At 30.1% G+C, this 20,875-nt stretch overlaps 1 protein-coding gene across 5 annotated transcripts in view; it reads right to left on the reverse strand.

Moving 5' to 3' along the window:
- Positions 1-2,547: 2,547 nt before the first annotated feature.
- The window catches only part of LOC143245095 (uncharacterized), an 87,001-nt gene continuing 68,673 nt past the window's right edge, over positions 2,548-20,875 (reverse strand). For 4 of the 5 annotated variants that reach the window (XM_076490972.1, XM_076490971.1, XM_076490970.1 and 1 more), the window contains 3 exons: positions 20,675-20,736; positions 15,915-16,385; positions 2,548-3,780 (listed from right to left, as the gene is read on the reverse strand). In XM_076490972.1, the coding sequence (XP_076347087.1) occupies positions 3,583-3,780; positions 15,915-16,385; positions 20,675-20,736 (731 nt within the window). In that variant the 3' untranslated portion in view covers positions 2,548-3,582. Of the gene's footprint in view, positions 3,781-6,444; positions 6,477-15,914; positions 16,386-20,674; positions 20,737-20,875 lie in introns of all 5 variants that reach the window. The other variant, XM_076490973.1, reaches the window with a different exon arrangement.

Genomic DNA, 20,875 nt, shown 5'->3' on the forward strand with positions numbered 1-20,875 from the left:
GATTCTTGGATTATGCAGTGTTCATTGCACCTGTGAGGGTTTTAGGTATCCTTGTTGCATAGCAAGTAGCCCTAAAGTTAAGTTCAGATCATCTAACCACTATTCTCACAGTTTTCGTGTGGGAAATTTGGAATTTATTCAGCAGTGAGGCCAATGCCATTTGTTTGGTTCCTTGTTATGGCTGAGACCTTGGATTTCATGGTAGTATTATGTTTTGTAGCTAGTAATAACAGTCTGTCAGTAAAATTGTGCTGCTGCTATACTAAGGCCCATCAACCATTTTAATGATGCATGATCTACCAGACTACATAAATGATAAATACACAGCTATAAAAATAATGCTCAATGAACATTACTACTACAAACAGCATTTGGTTGGCATGAGTATACAGATTATATATGCTATAAAAATTTCTACACCAACTTCTACTTATGAAATACTCTAATATTACTGTCGCTGTCATCCGTATCCAAGATGAAATGTCTCCCTTAGTTTAAGCTAATACTGGAGCATTAACCAGGACAAGTTTTAGTGACTGAAATGATACTGCAATCTTCAGTCAACCTAAATGGGATTTAACTTTAACGAAAGCCAATGTTTGTGCTGCTTTAGTTTAAAAGTTGGCCACAAGTATCTATGAAAGGAAACAATGACAAGAAAAAATTGTTCTTTCTTATATGTAGGCTTTGTGGGGCCAGTTTACAATTAATTGAATTTTAGTAAGATTGGTACAATATGTACATTTACCACACACATAGAAGTGTCTCAGAAACTTAACATACATTTATGTGCGAGATTTTTTTTATGGCTTTAGGTATGTTGAAATAAACATGCCTAGGCTTTCGACTGTAGTACTGAATGGGTGCTCAAACCAGAATATTGTCAATATAAATCAGAAACTATTACCAAAACAATGCAACTATCAACAAAACAGAAGTTACATTTCTTGAGTGGTCAAACCACAAAAGGAAAGACCTTGGGTAAAATTTATCAGATTTAATGTCTTTAAAATCAAAATAAGAAATTTAAAGAAAGTTGTAGACAAGAAATGTGTTACATGAAAGTCAGGTATGTACTATTTATATAATATAGATACTGTTATTGTTCTGAAGAATTTCATTTATCCTAGAATTACTGATGAAATATATTGGGGGGTCCTCTGGCTTTTCAAACATATTTTTATAAGCTACATATTTTGCTAACTTTGTTGGTTACAAGGCCTATAATAACCAAGAGCCACACAAAATGAACATTACAATCAATCCCATAAATTACTCCAGAGTATTTTAAAAAGGTAAAAAAACCAAAAATAAACAATTTCACTCTATTATTTTTGTCAATACCTTAAATTGGGTGTTGTAATAAGCAGAACACAAAATTACACAATATAATTCAAGACATTGGCCACATGACAAGGTAACAATATAGTCTGAGGGTTAATAGAATTAGACTGTGGTTGATGTACAATTTTTTAGCCTTTAAATATTTTCTTCATTGATCATATATGTATCTACATAATTGTTTGTTGTTTGAATTTCCTGCAAAGCTACATAAGGCCTATCTGTGCTAGCTGTCCCTAATTTAGCAGTGTAAGACTAGAGGAAAGGCAGCTAGTCATCACCACCCACTACCAACTCTTGGGCTACTCTTTCACCAATGAATAGTGGGATTGACTGTAACATTATAATGCCCATATGTTTGAAAGGGCAAGCATATTTGGTGTTACAGGGATTCAAACCTGCAACTCTCAGATTAAGAGTCGAGTGCCTTAACCACCTGGTCATGCCAGGCCATCTACATAATGAAGCAATAATGAATGCTTATCATTATTTTCTAAAGAAAGATATTTACTGATACTGTAAAGAATTAAGCAAAATCTTCCAAGTTTTACGTTTATGAATAGTATATGCTCATTGGTAGTCAATTTTCAATATGAATAAACCTCAATATGTGAACGTATCTGCTCCTTATACATTTCCACATTTCTTAACTAATCAGCACCAATTTGATACATTAATTAAGAATTACATGCGGGGAGTGAAACTCCCTCAAACAAAACAACAGCTGGAAGCATTTGGAATGTGGTTATAGACAAAAAATTAAGGTTTTGTTTGTTGTGAAGCACAAAGGTGAACAATGGACTGTGTGTGTGTAAAACATGGGTACTGAAAGCCAATTTTTAATGTTAAAAAGCTGTCAGAATTCTCACAATACCATTGGGGAAGGTGAGGGAGGGAGGGAAAGAAAGACAAATGTGCAAAGATATAAAGAAAACTGTTGAACATATGTAAGAAAATTGAATCCACATCTTTGAGAATATAACTCAATTTGAGTAAGGATGACAGAGATTCTAATTGGTAAACTTGAAAGAAGGGCAAAACACATGCTGTAAAGTGCATTTACAGATATTATTTAATGATTAATATACACCTGAAGCTTTAACTTTCTATTTTGAACTGCTGAATAAAAATGTTTCCTCTTAGGCTTAGGTGATGTTTCATGATAGCCACAATAATATATGGGTATACAAGATTTCTTGCTAGGACTTTGAAGTTGTTTTAAAGATTTTTATTGATAACATATTACACAAAAGAAATGCCCTTATTATAATTAGAAAAACACAGAAAAAAATAAGATCAAAATTTACAAATAATCTCAGGAACATAAAATATGAAAATTACAAACATAACACTACATGTAAACTTGTCAAATGGAAGTTTTAAAATTTATATTACATAGTCAATACTGTTTTCACAGTTGCGATATAGAATGTTATTTTGTAAATGAGTATGCAATAAAAATGTGTGAGAAAACTTATAAATAAGGCCCAATTTTCAATTTCTAAAATAATTCAACACACAAAACATGATATTGCATAGTTTGTAAAGAAAATTAAAAAAATATTGGAAACGGTTAAGTATACATGCACATCTTAGCACTAATATTGAATTATGGCTATAATACATGGAGGATTCCTTAATTATGTTACAATCTTACTTCAGAAGTAGACTCATAAATACTGATACTGTTTTTCACTCCATTCTCTGTATTTATGAAATGCATTTTTATGAAATAACAAGAGTTTAGAAGCTACATTATATATCAGGGTAGCTTTATCATCATATCTTCATTAGAGACACCATAACATGTTATCTTCAGGTGTATATGAAAGAACTAGGCCAATAAAATTCCAAACACTGATAATCAGAATTTTAAGGTGAAGTTTGTGTGAAGGAATTATGCTAAGTTTCAGAAATGAAATTAAAATTTGGAAATACAGTGAGCAATAATTTTAAATACTGAGTAGTAGCAGCAGTGAAATGTTTTCACACAACTTCAACTTTATGAGCTGAACAAAACCATTAAAAACGTTTAAAAAACTTCAATACAAAAACATTCAAATTCAACTAAAGATGTGTACAAAACAGGTAGATGGAGTGTGTCTTGTTTCGTGACTAACCCAGATGGTTTGTTAATAATTTCAAATAAATGCTTTCAAATAAATGGAGTTTAATCAGATTAAACAGTGATAACCTAATTTTCATCTTCATAATTTCCTGTTTTTCAAATATAAATTGGTTTCATTTGGCATGAACATCTGCTTTACTGAGTTTTAAAGCAAGTTCTAAATCAGCTTGCTCCTGAGCTTCTGCATTCATTCTTTCTTGTTCTAGTCTTATGCTTTCTTCTGTTACCCATGCCAGTTGTTCCTGCTCACTCATATTTTTGTAATTGTGCTTAACAGGCTTGTCGAGAGTCTCATGCAGAAAGGGAACGAACTAGAAAGGTTAAGAAATTTGTGAATATTACTATAATGAAAATGTAAAAAAAATGTTTAAACAATTCTTTTAAGTTACAGTACTGTAAAGCAATAATTGTTCGTAAATACTGGCTTTTCTCAACAAGTTTAAAGTGATACAAAACCTGCACTGAAAATTAAAAATGTTATACACATGCTAAAATGTACAACTACCGAGGTTCTCACAATCACTTAGTTTTAGAAAATCAACAAATAATTTTGATGCCGATAATTATAAAATATTCTGCCATTTTAGAATATAATATAAATTGTATAAAATAGTCTTGGTAGAGCATTTGTGTGTGTGTGTATATACGAACATATACACTACCATTTTAAAATATATTAACTGTATAGAACAGTGTAGGTGGTGCATTCACTAACCAATGCCTATCAAATAAGAAATTGAGAAATACGATATACATAACTGTAACCTACAGTCTGTTAAATACATTCTCATCTTAAATTCTATGATACAGAGGTTCTTCAAAATATTACTCATTAAAACTTAAGAATATATTTTGATGTTAAATCTACTACAGACTTTACAGGTTCTTTGAAATAAAAGAAACCAAAATAACAAGGACTCTTTGGATACTATTGTAAACAATTGAAATTACACACAAAATATCAAGAAAAAAGTAAGTAACATATCTATGTACATTTTTTCAGTCCTCACAAACTTAACTGAAACCCCATGCAAAATAAAATAAGGTGTATAATACAACGACCAATAACAATATAACTCAGAGACCAAACTGGGTCATCCACATGATATCAAGAACAGTAACCTGAAAACTCATATCATTTAAATCATTCCCTTTCAAACATCAGCTAATGTTAATATAGGAGATTAAGCAAAAAACAGAAGCAGAAACAGTGTATAGAAAGCTAGAAGCTTCATATATGTTATATAAAATATATAAAAGTTGTTATACAGTATAATTTAAAGCATTATTTGTGCACTATGCATGAGGAAAGTTAGAAAATTAAGAAATGGGCAGATTTCCACTGTAACTGTCAGTTACAGAGGGTTAAGTATAATACATTAAAATGATTTTGAATATGGAAGTCAACAAGTAAGGTGACAACTACAGCTAATAGAAAGTTGTAATGGAATGGACCAAAACTATATTTTGGTATTGCTTGGTATTTTGCAAGTAGTGTGATTTCATTGAAATGTGATTGCTTTATGGGAAGGATATGTAACAACCCCTTCCGATACAAAACATTCATACATACTTACACCATAAAGATGTAGTTAGCCAAGATATTTGGAATTTTCATGATGGGAATATATTTTTTACTAAATAGCACAGGAAAACAAATGATTATGGATCAACTTGGTGAACCAGAAATAACAAAAAGTAGACCTGCAACAAGTCTTATTTCAGCAATGGTAAGAAAAGATCAGAGGCAAAAGCCATCCAAATGCCCAGTGGAACAGTACATCATGAAAGATCTTCCACCAGCTAGATGACAGAAAAGTGTAAAAAATTTTGCTTCCAAAATGTGTCCAGAAGAGATGACCAAGTGTAAGAAAATGTACAAATAAATAGTATCTAGCCTGGGAAAAATGGCAGTATGAAGTTACATTTGTACAAAGAGTATGTATATTTTGAAAACTGTAACAAGTCTTATGTCAAATTCTAAGTCATTTGGTGAAACAATTTTCAAAAATGGTATATGACATATCACAAAATGTTTTCAAAGAGATTCATAATCATTGCTTGTTTCTTTTTCAGGAAGAAGTTAGGGAACAGGAGAGTGAATACAAAGGTCTAGATGAACTTTTTCACTATTAAACTCATATTTTGAGCCCTATTTACCACACAAATTAAATCAAAATTGTACAGATTTACAAAGATAAAGCTTACAGCCATACCTCCTGTTCACCTGCTTGCTGCATACTTCATGCAGCTAGAAGAACTAAATGAAGATTCATAATATTTTATATGAGTACATATATGTCATGTTGACATATCCAGCAATTATGGATTTCTGTGCATATGAATTATGGAAATGAATGCTAGGAAAGTAGCAGCCTTACACATTTGATGAATAAAGGAAAACAGGAAGAGAGGAGTGGGGTGCTTTGGTCATGATAGACTTATGAAGTTGCATTTTGCAACTGAAATTATGCTGCAGGCCTATTATTGTCATGATGCACAGTCATTATAAAGAGTATGACTGCATTTAGCAATACTGACTGTAGGAGTGTGGTGAGGCTTTAAAAATCATTTCAATATAATGGACTCAGTTCTCTGTAGTAATGCAGTACTACTGAAACTTATTTATTAACAAAAGTATTACGGAAGTGCTAATATTTGGAATAAATATTGCAAATAAGAGTTGTGAAAAAGCCTTTTAATTTTCTTTACAAAAAACGAATTTTAAAATAACTACATAAAAATGCAATAACTTCATCACAGTTAATACTTACATGTTGTTACTATTAGTTTAAAGAAGTGTCTTGAGACAGTTATTATTTAATACCAAGAGAACAGATCCAAGTGCAAGAAATGTAGGCATGATGGTCAAATTATATAAAAAAAAATTAAAAATCTGTTCATTAAAATGTTGTTTCTTTAGAATAAAAACATGAAACATCAAATTTATAAATGAAGATTTAACAGTTACTCACCTTCAATCACCTGAGCACTTTCAAATTGCAGACTAATTTGAGAAAAACAAGAACAACAAATAAAACTGGTTATTAAGGAAAATAGAATGAGGCTGGAGACAGAAATTGTGTGTGAAAGACAGGTAAAAAACTGCAAAGACAGAAACTCCAAGTGTAAATTGTTATGGTTCAAATAAAATATCAATGGCTTAAACATAAAGTGAGATGTTGAAGAGAAGAACAAGTTATTAATAAAAGCAGGTTTTTATTTTCAAGACATTTAAGGATTAAAGCCATGCATAAAATAATTTAAGCAAATGGATAAGCTGTAGTAAATTTCTCAAGAAAACCAGTTTCCTTCAATTTCCTATCATACTTTATGAAGAAAAACTTGAATTGTATGTATATAAGAACAGTAATAACAATTTTTTCAATTTATGTTTGCAATAATTTCCACTTGTCAAATAATCTGAATTTGTGCAGTTTTAGGAAATGCTTCTAAAATCTATTGAATTCATAGTCAAGAGAAATCTCTCCCCCCTCTCCCAAGAGAATAACTGATACGCTTTAGAACCACTCTGAAGAAACGCTATTTCTGACTTTGAATATCAGGTTTAGAAATTTTTCCATAAATGTATGATTAAACAATGTTAGTACTTCTGATTCTAAAAATAAACTTGAGAAATATTTTTAAAACTGTTTAACTTGTAATTTGATTGGTCTGTAAATATACTCTGGGCCTTCCACACATTTCCTGCAGTTGTCAACTGACTATACTTAGGCCTCTTTACAACTAACCCTTGGAAAATTTCAAGACCTATTTTCACAGAAAATTAACTACTTAATAATGAAAATAGTAATTATAAAGAATCATTCACATACATCGTATAAGTTATTTAACATTTAATACTTTTAGAATGAATACCAAAGATGTTTCTCATTTACTAATAGGAGAGATTTTGTTAATCTTATATGTCTAATGAGAGTATGAACATTTCATTTTGATGTGACTTATTTAATAAGTTTCTAAGACTTCCATCAAGATATTTAAAGACTTTTCTTGACCTTGAAAATATAAAACCAATTTAAGACTTTTCAAGGGCTCCTTGGAAACTCTCTTTTAAAACAGTTTCTGGTTGACACTGTTTCAGAGAGAACTAAACTAATTACTATTTTTATGATAAAATATTTAATGTCAGAAACACTCATGTTTTGTAGAATCATGTAGACATCCGTAATACTGAATTTGTTACTGAATCAGTATTAAAATTTAAAAATATTTTAATGACATTTTTCCTGGCATGATACACAAGTGTGATGATGACCAATATTGGTAGAGTTAAAAACAAATGCCCTTAAAATGATGTATGGATGCTGCTGTGATGTTTAAATTGTAAAGCTGACATCTTTCACAAAGCTTTTATTATGCCCAGATATAATACCATGCTTTATATGAAAGCAATGTTTTGGAATTGTTTTATAAATTTCCAGTCCATTTATAAAATTAACTGCCCTAACTGTTATAACCATTTTGCTATTATGAATTAAAAGAACTTAATACTATGAACTCATAATTATACTATTACTTGCACTTTGTTACAGATGGTAGGATAATTAAATGGCACGAATGGTCATATCAAACTAAGTTGACTAAGTAATTTGGTCTTAGACAGGTGATATGCTAGATACTAGACAGTTACATCAATTAATAAGTGTAGTTTCTTTATATTTCAAATGATAAAGAAAAACAAGCATGCTAAATACACTAATTTAGTCGGTATTTCTAAGTTCACATTATAAAAAGACAGGCATTTAATTTAGTTTGAAGTATACTGGTTTTATTATATTCCTACTCAACTTATTTGGTTAAAATAATCACTAACACTACTTGAATTTTACTACTATATATAACAAAGTGCAACTAATGATAGAATTATGACATTTCAAGCTTTTAATTTCTTTTAATCAGCAGTAGTAAAAAATTTAATTTTGATTAATAATAAATACAGAGAAACTTGTTTGAACCATAATGCTTTGACAGAGAAAATCAAATTTTTTTATATGGAAAATAATGTAAATATTAACTCCCCCTGATGTTAATAACCATAATAATGAAGAATTTTGTGAATATTTAAATATTTGCTATAATAAAATCAGTACAAAACAAAACACTTACTACATGATGTAAAAATTCAGAAAATACTGACAATTTAGCTGATTTAATAATTAATACTAGCTACAGTACATGTAAGCTTCTCATAGATTCTTGGTTTTTGACCCCTCTGCAGGTTTTTTTTTCTGATTTGAAGTTAGGAGGGTAATGTTCATAATGGTAAATACACCAGGTTTTAATCATGTCTACATGGTTCATAAGAGTTGGTACAAAACCCATCAAGAATTGTAACTAAAATCAGTATTGTGAACAGTTCATGATGACCTGTCCTGATATATAGTATTGTGAACATATGCTTATTACAAGATCTGAAAAATACAAAATGCTTAAAACTATTAAAAATAAAGAAAAGCGTCTAAACACTATCCATTTTAAGAGAAAGAAAGAGTAGAAGTCAGTATCTATGTAGGAGTTAAATTAGCAAGCCACCTTTATATAATTAATTCTTGAAACCTTTACTACTTGGTGAAACACAAATAATTACAGAACAGAGGGGGGGGGGAAGAGAGAGAAAATAATCGTGTTACACAAATATAATTATAAAATATCTGTGAAATACACAATCGTATATGTTTCCTCAATTCTCTAACGACTTGTTCATAAAGCATGATGTTTAACCTGCAGCTAATTTATAACAAGTAAATGTTAAAAGTTATGTTTTTTTGTAATTACACTTTAGAATTTTAAGTAATAATTCAATTACATGTTTCATTGAAATAGTATACTTAAAAAACAAATGACAAGAATGAAATATCACCCTGTTTCCTGTTTGTTCTATTGCTATGCACAGAGCTACACAATGGCCTTTTTCTGTTTTTTCCCAGTTTGTAAACCTGATTTTTAGTGTGATAAGCCATCTGACTTGGCAATTCCTCAGGTATTAAACAAATCACAATTCTCCTAATTCTGTGCATGGTATTACTTTTTAATTTATTGCATTTTTTTTATAACTTTCAAAGTACATACTTCAAACTACTTTTTACTTGTCTTTCTTCAAAGCACGTACTTGAAACTACTTTTTACTTGTCTTTCTTCAAAGCACGTACTTGAAACTACTTTTTACCTGTCTTTCTTCAAAGCACGTACTTCAAACTACTTTTTACTTGTAGTCTTTCTTCAGAGCACGTACTTCAAGCTACTTTTTACTTATTGTCTTTCTTCAAAGTACGTACTTCAAGCTACTTTTTAATTGTAGTCCTTCTTCAAAGTAAGTACTTCAAGCTACTTTTTACTTGTGGTCTTTCTTCAAAGCATGTACTTCAAACTACTTTTTACTTTCAGTCTTTTTTCAAAAAAGTAACTTCAAGCTACTTTTACTTGTGGTCTTTCTCTTTTTCTAAACAAATTAACAAATGGTCTTTTGCTAAGGTTTAGCAAACATTTTATTCTAACACGATGTTGAATCTCAGAGACATATTTCCTGAGATGTTAAATGCTACAAATGTAATATTGATTATAACGATGATTAAAAAATAAGACACATCACATAAGCTTTACTAATAAAAAAGTATTATTTCATATTCTGTACATGGTACACTTTCATTTCATGCAATTTTTTATATATTCCATACAAGAAATGTGCATTTTAGCAAACATAAGTATTGCTTTATTAATGAAGCTAAGTATCTACTAAAAACCAAATACCACTTTTTAAAATATTAACACAAAAACTGCATAAGAGACATACCAAGTAAAATAATTAAGAACCATAACAGGTGATTTACTGTTATAGAAAACGAAAATATCATACAAGCATTCAAACACACTTCTAATAAGCAGGTGCTACACAGGCTCATACAACTTCGTATTCTTTCAAGTTACTAAATAATAAATTTGAAGATCACTCTATTACTTGATTAATCACCTGTCACTGAACTATGGAAATATCAGAACCTTGGACAAGGGAACTTGAAAAATAAAACTCAGTTACACGTGGATAATCAAATAAAAGTCTGGACTTTACATTACAATTATTAGTTTAGTGTTTTGAACAGCTTATATGCTAAACAGTTCACAATAATAAGTTAATAAAATCAAATCTATATATTCTTAATATCCAATAAACATACAGGTAAGTAAAAGACAATTTTTTTTTTTAGTTACACTTTTAAGACTTGTATACAGTGATATGAATGTGAAACAAACGGGTTCCTGATTCTCACCATAACAAACTATGCGGAATAGAGATCTACACAGAGGTAATCATGCAGAATAACAATACCAAAACAGAACTTGGATTATTGTATTGAGTAATCAAAGCACAATACAAACTAATGCCAAGAGAGAACACATATTGCTGTACAACACAATCAAAGCACAGTAAAATACAAAACTAAAACAAAAAAGGCATTAGTACAAGTGTACAAAATACAGTAATTGATAAGACTGAAAGAACAAAGACACACACTAACTGAATCAAAACATACCTGAGAGATTACAGTGTTATTCAGGAGAATGAGCTTTAAGATTGACATTTTTGAACAATTATTCTGAAAGACAGTGTGGCCTATTCCACAAAGAAATCCTCCCAAGGAAGCCCATGTAGATATTCCTCATGTAGTTTTGCACAAAATTCAAAATAAACTAAACTAAGGTGACCCAATTTAGGGACAAAGTACACGTTATATAAGTGCAACTGTAACTGACAATTATTATTGTGTATTAAGTCAATATGATCTCCAGACATAACTTGGATTATTGTAATGAACAATCAATGCACAGTACAAAATCAACTATCAACTATCAAGAAAAAACATTGAATAAACTACAACTGGCAATCAAATCACAGCAAACAGAAATGTGAGACAAATATGTCTTATCACAATGTGCAAAGTACAATACAATACCAAGGTAAAACTTTACTCCTTTAGCTAAGTATCAATGCACAGTCTACAAAAAAAACTTGTATTACTATGGAATGCAGTTGAAACACAGTGAAATGGAATACGCATTATTATGGAATGCAATTAATGCATACTGTGTTAAAATACTAAGACAACTTTTTTTAGAAAACACAAGTAAACTATTACTCTGTCTACTATAACTGGATTTGTATTTGATTAACAACTGCTTTAATTTAAAAACTGAAAACATATTTGTAATTATTGCACTTGTGTAAAGTAGTTTATACTGATAAACCATATACTTAAAACAAAGTACCATTTTAAAAATGTTTCCAAACTTCTCGCACAATTAACAGACATTCATATATATGATATCGTAAATTAATTTTTTAATATGTACACAATTAATACATTGAAATAGGTGCAGCACACCTAACAACTGAAAACAAATAACTGAATAACAAAAGAGAATGTAATTAGCACTGAAGTACAGGCAACACTTTTCAACATGAAGCAGTATAAAGTAAGAATTTTGTTTTTACCTTTCTAAATTCTAATATGTCAAGTTTTTATGAAAGCTGTATTTTATAATAGTAACACAATCAACCTGCCAAGTACATATCTATATACACATATTTAAAAATACCTGTGTATATATACATATATAAATGTACTTGGGAGAAATGGTAGATATTTTTGGACATCTTGAGAAAAGGAAAGAGGAGCTGTTTCATACTTTTACAATTTCTCATATTTTTCTGTTTGTCCAATCATTTAAAAGAGCCATTTCATTGGTGTTCAGGAGAGCAGACTTTAATACATTAAATAGACAAGTTAGGATTTTGTCCAAATCTGTTTTCACAATGTAATTATGTTAAGAATATTTTCCTTCTAAAAATGAGACATTCAAAACATCAAATAAAAAGCAGATTGACAAATAATTTGATATGCTGGTTGAATCATGCAATCTTTCTCTCATAGAATTTCTGTTTTGGCTCCAAAGTAACTACCGTACAGTCATCGAAACATATAAATATGAACAATAGCATGAAATGCAAAATTTTAAAAGATCAAATGGTAAGTGAGCTTTCATTTTACACACAAGAAACCAACAAAACTAAAGTTAAAAATACTGTATATATACTTGGAATGTGTAATAAGAAATAAAACCTTTTCCACACAATATAGATGTGTGAAAAACAAACAAGCCAATTTTCAAACATTAAAACTATTTTAAAGTTTTTTTATATAGTTTCTATCAGAAACATAACACAACTAAAAGGATCAACAGGTATAAAGTTTTGAGATATAAAAAGTGAAATTATGGTCTCTGAGAAGCTACGAGATTTTCTGAAGACTTCCAATGCTACATTACAAAAAAAACCTTTTCATTAAATTAAGTTCATAACTGTTATAGCACATAAAATGATGCTGAATACTGTTTAGCTTAACTTAACAGCTTTCTACTTATTTAACTCAAGTAGTTTATTATATACTTTAGTTTCTTTATTTTTATTCAGATTTCTAACAAATGATTAATTTTACAAACATCATCATACACATCCAGGTCCCAAGATGATATACATTTTGAACCACAATGGTAGAAAGAACAAGGATTACTTTGTTCATTACTAATTCAGAGTCAAGAAATTGGTTATAGCAAGAGGTTCAACATGTAGTAGTACTGTTTTACATAGCCAACATTCCATTATTACATGATGGTGAATAATTACACCATGCACGGGCATCAGTAACATGCATATTTAATAGTATACATCACAAGACATTTAAATCAAGAGATGGCAGTCTTTATGTAAAGTAGTACCTTACATTAGTGCAGTTCAACTGTGGAAGTTAAACCAGAAAAGGTTAAGATAACACCTTATGCATAACTATACATACGACACTTAATTTCATTTGTCACCTCACAAATACTCATTTTTATTGATATCTGCAGTTACAATAACTAATAATACAATTTTTTTCCCCTCTGTATGTGTTTATGTGATCATGTTTTTAAATAGTCATTATACATCAATTTACAAAATCCTTGGATGATATGTTGATTGCAGGAACAATACAAAACAGCTCACGTTCAGTTATGCTAAGAAATCATGAATTAAAAAATATTAAAAACTCACATGATGGCCTTTCAGTTTACCAATGTCAAGATGTGACCAAAACATTTTAAATTTTGAATAATTCTATAAAAAACAACAACAAAAAACAAACTCAAAGTTAAAACTGATTGACAGAAAGCAGGGTTGTAAAATTGGGCTAGATCAGACTCACAGCAATATTTTGTTATTATGAAGAAATGCACATAAAAACACATACTAAAAGCTGTGCCTATAATGATATTTTCATGTTCATAAAATAAATTATTTCATTACAATTCTTATATGAATACATTTTGCAATGTAGCAATTTTTTAAAGTTATGTCAAGGAAAAAGATTATAACAATAACATTAACACTGAAAAACAACCTGCATCAGGTATTTCATCTAATGGATATTATTTTCTTATCAAGTTCTTTATCACTAACATATTACTTGCTATTCCTATTCTTATGCTCCCATAAGTGCCCTTTTTCAGCCATAAAAAATTGTTGGAAAATACTAAAATATGTCTCATTTCACACCTTGCCAGCTGCGAGTTACAGAGGGGAAAGGGAGATTTCAGGTCTTTAAAGTAAGAAATAATTGTGATATGCTTTTAAGTTTCTTCTAATTCCTAGCAGACTAACAGACACAAAGTTGCTTCTCTAATACACATTACAAACATACGATTTTCATATGCATGTAATGAAAGAAAGCAATGTATAATTTTTTGTTGCTGTATGTATTGACAGATACCACTTACTTGTTATTTTAAACGTTTTTTAGTAATGTTAATAATTCTCATTGAAAAAAACCCACAAAAAACTACACTTTTGTTTATTAATAAAACTTATTAACATGTTAACCTTGAAAAATATACACATCAAAAGAAAAGGTAAAACACATTATAAAAAATGAGAGTTCTGTATCTACAGTTTCATTGGATGTGGTTGACAGTCAAAGACCAAATCTTCACAGCATGATGCACTGGAATTTTATTTCCAGGATGCAAGATCTGATGATATTATTTGAACCACTATATCTTTTATGTTTAGTATCCAGTACTTTGGTGTCTTTTTGAACAGTCATGAACACATTCATATATTTTTAACTGAGTGATTGATTTTCAAATTTTGGTACAAGTGAGGATGTCTTTATTAAACCAAAACTTATTTTCTGTTCAGAAAATATTGATATTAAAATACTAAAAGTAGCATACATAAAAAAATTAATATATGTCTATTTAACACACCTATACTTCATCATTATTTTAACTTGACAAACAGCCCTACAAGTCTTGTCAACTTCTTATTTTGTCAGGCGTTACCAGAAAGAAAGAAAAAAAAACAAAAAAAAACAAACACCTTCATCAAACCAAATATCGATATGAAAGCTCTTGGTTCTTCAGATGAAATCTAGATGAGGTGAAAACAGATGCAAACTGCAGATGTCTGTTGAAAAACTTTTTTTTTTTTTTGTTGTTGTTGAGAGGAACCAGTACCATATATCACTTGACTTCTGTTGCCAGTTTACCTGAAGGTGGTAACTGAAATCCAACAAAACACTGTCTCCTACTTTTCATCTTTCTATAAAAAGTGACTGATACACCTTGTATGTACTTAATGTCTCTTCATAATGAAGGCTTTTCTTACATAAACCTTCCACAAAGCCCATGTCACCCACTTTAAAACTATTAACAGTTTCTGAAATTTCTTTTCTTCAGATTGAAAAGAGGAAAATCTACTACTGCAAGTTCTCTCACTGCTATTAGTACAATGTTTCTTTTCCTTTGCTGTTTTTTACATTGAAAATAAAGTACAAATTGAAAGAGAAACAGAAACTATAATAATTTGATTACAATTACAGACCTTTTAAAGTTATTACTTTGTTGTGTACAAATAAAACTCAAAATTGTTATATTCCAATACATCACACTTGTCAATACTGTTCTGAACAAAAATTAAGGTGAATGCAGCTACCAAACTGTCTTAGCACATGTAGATCAACAAGTAGCTAAATCATATTATGTAAAAAAAATTAGTGCTTGTTAAATAAGCATTTAAAAAATTGGTGGCTCAATTCAGAAGATTCACTGAGAAACAGATCTATTACACTAAATTTTACACTTGAAAATTACACTGGAGAGAATGTTTTCATTCAAATAACATAACATTGAAAAGATAAATTTCAAATACAGCCATACACATACTGTTTGGAAAAATGTTGCATACATGCTACTTTTAAGTATAATTACCTTGACTGAACAACTAAGATTTCAAAACAATAACTAGCGATATATTCATTCTTTTGAACAACTGTTTCCTTTGCTTGTAGACCACCATTTAAATTGTACAGATCAAATCATTTTAATTTACCTTCTCAAAATCTGCAAAGTTGGCAAAGTCCTGGTGGGTGCCAGTTGAAGATGCAAAAGGGTCATTTCCTCCTGCTGTTCCAAAGGGATCAAAAGGATCCTGGCCTCTTTGTTCCACACTAATAAAACTTCCCGATTTTTGACTGCTTCCAAACACATATTCAAAAGAATCTTGATTGGGTACTTCAGTTTTAAAAGTCTGTATTGGTACTTTGGTGGATCCTGATATAAAAGGTTTTGCCGAGTTAACTGAAAATGGATCATGTACAGAAGGTGGTGGTGGAGGGGCAGGAGCTGCTCGAGTTGGCCCCAACTTCCCTCCTCCACCTAAATGTTTTGGTGGAGCAGGTCTTGGAGGTGGAGCTTTACTTTTTTTAGGTGGAAGTGCTGGAGTAGGACTTTCTGGTCTCGGAGGAGCAATTCGAGCAGGACTGAAAGGATCTGCTCCAAATGGGTCTGCAGCAGCTGAAAACTACAGAAACAAAACAAACAATGAAACTAACAGTATTCAAATAATGTACAACAAGAATCAAAACTATGGCTGCTAACAGTAAACTTTAATACTACTGAAAATATAAATGAACGACTTTTTACATTTTATTTTGCTGTTATAATACTCAGTGTAAAAAAATAGCAAAATAAACTGGGTGAAATCATTCACTTTCCAGGTAAAATGCATTGGGAATTTCAGTACTTGTTAGTGGGATTAATTGTAATATTAATGGTATGTTTATATTCTAAATGTTTTCTTAGGTGAATCATAAATTCATAGGAACCTTGTACCACACACAATAAAACCAGGTATTTACAAATGACTTTGTGAATAGTTAGGTAAGTGTTAAAAAAAAACAGTGTGGTCCATGTAAACCCCACCATAAATTATATAAAGTTAACATTGCTTTTTTTTCTTCAAAAGTAATATGATAGTTTTCACACTCCTTTTTATAACAGCTAAGACTTCAAACATGATATGTATAAATTAATGTGAAATTTGGTATTCTTTCTTCTGTACATATAATTGATAGAAACATTAACACAATGATATAAAGATAATTATTTTCTCTTTCATTTCCTTGGTTTGAGTATGTTTAAAATGTGTTTCATATATTCTTTAAAAGCTACACAAGACAACAAGGAGGGCAACTAGTCAACAGCACACGTAGCCAACTCTTGAATCACTCAAAATTATATTTTGTGGTAACAGGATGAGAACTATAGATTCTGTAATTGTCAGTCTAGCATATGAATCACTTGACAATGCAAAACTCATGTTTAAGTGATTTGGTTTGTTCTGAATTTCGTGCAAAGCTGCATAAAGGCTATCTGTTCTAGCCATCCGTAATTTAGCAGGGGAAGGCAGCTAGTCATTACCATCCACCAAAAACTTTTGGGCTACTCTTTTATCAAAGACTAATGAGGCTGACCATCATATTATAACATTCCAATTGTTGAAAGGGCAAGCATGTATGGTGTGACAGGGATTCAAACCCACGACCCTTAGATTACAAGTCAAGCACCCTAACCACCTGGTCATATTGGACCTGCCACCAGTTGAAAAATGTCTATTTTCAAGCTCAGACTTGCAACAACACGATATTTCCACTTTGCCTTTCACAAGGATCATACCTCAATTTTTAGCACTCTAATCCCTTAAGAATTTTGAACACCTAATACCACTATACTCGGTTGATGGCAATTCCTTTGGTATTGATAAATAAAGATGATTTATTAAAAATATCCTATATGAAAAGTGAAAAAAAAAGTATTTGATGTATATCATATTTTATTACCTGCTCATTAAAAACATGTAATTAAAAATTTCACAATACAAGACAAAAATGTGTAGCTACTGAAGACAAACCTGTTATTGTTGAAAGAATCATTCAAAGGAAATAAAGCAACAATGCACTTCACAAGGATCATGTTTCAAGATAGTAAACAATTACATATGCATTTCAGAAAGAGCAGCTTTGAAGATGTCAAACAAAATTATTAAATAGTACAGGTTTCACATACACATTTCTAAAACTGGCCAATTAGTAGTAGTAGCAGCTTGGTTAATTAACAGGCTCATTCTGCAGCTGTGCAGAAATGAAAATATGAAATTAATTTTTCACAAATTGCACCAATGTCAGAAAGTAACAACTCAATGATTCTAAAACAATTTTTGCATTAAAAAGTTTTGAAACATAGCTAGAGTTAACATATAAAATGACCTTACAAACTGTTTAAATGTTTTTTAAAGTGACAAGAGAGAAAGAAATAAGAAAGCAAAATTACTATCATGTTACAAAGTAATAAAGGCACTATTAAAGATTGGTTGAAGTGTGCATGTAACAACCTTTTTACAGTTATATCCAAAATTTTATTAAAATACTTTATTATCAATGTATGCAAACAAAACAGTCTCAAAACATAGCTTATAATTCATATTTTATAACAAGTTTAAATTTCTTAACTTTAAATACTTAAACAAAGTCTCAAACTTTCACTTTTATGTGCCATGATACTTCTTTTTACCAAATTATCCATTTTAAAATTTATTTACATCCCTACATTATTTAGGACTTACACAATTTTCTGTTAGGTATTTCTGATTTAAAGCTAAAATTTCTAGGAGCTATTTATCTGTTTTTTTGATGAGTTGTATATGCTGTAAAATGAAACCAACATGCTACGTAGCTCCTAGCATATCCTGTCTTTAAACAATGGGAATTATTTTCTCTGATGTTTGCTATTGGATTATTTCTAACCAATAACACTTATTTTGGAAATCAAAAGGTGAAACACATTTCTGTCATGAGAATTCTATTAAACTTCTAAGCAATGAAAAATTAATTCAGGGCTATGATATAAGGCATCCCAAACTAATTTTGACAAAGACAAGCCTGTGAAGTCTAATTGTTCATGGAATAGAAAAAGCCAAAGCATGAAAAGTTAAGACAACAATATTTTATTACCTTTTATATTGCTTTATTAACTTAGAAATAATTAGTTATAAACTAAAGCATTACCTGGATTACTGTTAATTCTAACAATGTGATTTCAGAAAATCCCTAAAATGGTTTTAAGGTAATTAATTCTGTTGTTGTATTGTGTACTTGGATATAAATGAACAAAAACTTAATAAGTAGAATACAGAGTACTTGCATTTAGGTCTAAAGCTGAGTAAAAACATGGGATGATTATAAACAAAATATAACTGCACACAGTTCTTTTTTGTATAAACACCTTGTCTTTGTGGCTAATCACCGTCTTTCACTATGATTGAGATTTTTCTTGACTGAATTCTTGATAAAGAAACAGATAAAAGTATTATAAAGTAATGGAGTTCTAAAACTTTGGTGTGAAAAACTAAAAATAAGCTGCCTTTGTTTTTCACTATTTCACACATTTTGCTTTTGCCTTATATAATGGTATTCCATCACTGATGGAAATGGTGTAATTGTTTATTTTCCTAGCAGATAAAATCGTTCTACAAATATAAAACATAATTTCACTTTATGTCAAATTTTAAGTATTTAGGTATCCACACTGTGATAGTTTGAAATATATTGTAGTTATCAAACAGTGAATTTTATGGTAACAAGAAGTGTAAAAAATTAACTGTTTTTGGGCCTAAATCACACTTGTACATCAACAAAAATTAGCAAATTGTGGTAGTGACTATTGAGGTTAATTGTTGTAGATTGTAAAGCAGGGAAGATCATGCTTCACACATGGAGTATATTTAAATTTTAGGCCTTATTTTTGATTTTTAGGTGCCTTTTGAAATTTCTAGTAACATATAATGACACTGTGTTATTTATAAGTCATGGAATGTTAAAGAATTAATTTACTGTGTTCCTTGGTTATGAGTATGTTTATGTTATTATAAGGTCTTATCATATGTGTATTAAATGCCTTTAAAGTTAATGCTATAAACAATATAATTTTGCACTCATAAATTTACAAGTACCACTGCACAATCAGCCAATACGAATACTGGGTTTCCATGTAAGCTAGCATGCATGGACTGATTCACACACATTGTTCTTTTAATAATATTAATATTGTAGCATAAGGGTGCCTGGTTGTTTTTATATCAATTTCTGAAAGAAAAAAAGAAAAAAGAAAAGAAAGACCCCCTCAATGTCTGTGATGACGAGAAACACTCAAAGTAAAAATATCTCTCACAATGGCTGGCACGGGTAATAACAACATTGTTCTCTGCTTTATTTGTAAAAGTGTTAATACCCATACCAGCACCCCCTCAATGTGCATCTACTTCTACTATAATTGCTTTTGTAACAGATTAAGTCACCCAGCTCAACACATTCCACAAAGTTCCAAGATAATAAAGCTTCAACATAACATTAAAAAAAACAGGTTCCATAACGAAAAACAACATATAAAACTAGTTAAACACTTATCAGAAAAACTAGTTTCAAGATAAAAAGGTGCACATCTCAGGAAGAATATTTCCATGGCAGGAATTTCTGAATGGTTTCATTCTAACTCTAATGCTAACAAAGGTTTCATATAAGAGGTATTTTTAGGTTGTCTGAAGTCCACAACAATTCTTATAACTTTGAAAAACACAGTATGTTACCTTGTCAATATGTGATTGTCTTACTAAGAAAGCAGATGACTGCTACAGAAGGAAGAAAAAAAAAAAAAAAATTCTGAGTAGGGCCAGCTTATCAGTACTTTCTATTTAGATAAAAAATAAAATAAAATGGAAATACTACTGTTAAACATTTATGTGAAAAATTATCTTACCTTTGCATCAGAACCAGTTGCAATGTGTGTGGCACTTCCAGCAGTAAATGGATCAGGTGATGCTTTACATAACAAAAAAGAAAAGAAAAAATTTAAATATTCAAAACCTAAAACTGTCTAAACTTTGTTGATTAAAAACTAGAAATAATGTCATAGTATTAAAACAGGAAGTCCACATTTAGGTTTTATATTTAATAACCT

The sequence above is a fragment of the Tachypleus tridentatus genome, chromosome 2 (genome assembly GCF_004210375.1).
Source record: "Tachypleus tridentatus isolate NWPU-2018 chromosome 2, ASM421037v1, whole genome shotgun sequence".
In the NCBI taxonomy this organism is placed as follows: Eukaryota; Metazoa; Arthropoda; class Merostomata; order Xiphosura; family Limulidae; genus Tachypleus; species Tachypleus tridentatus.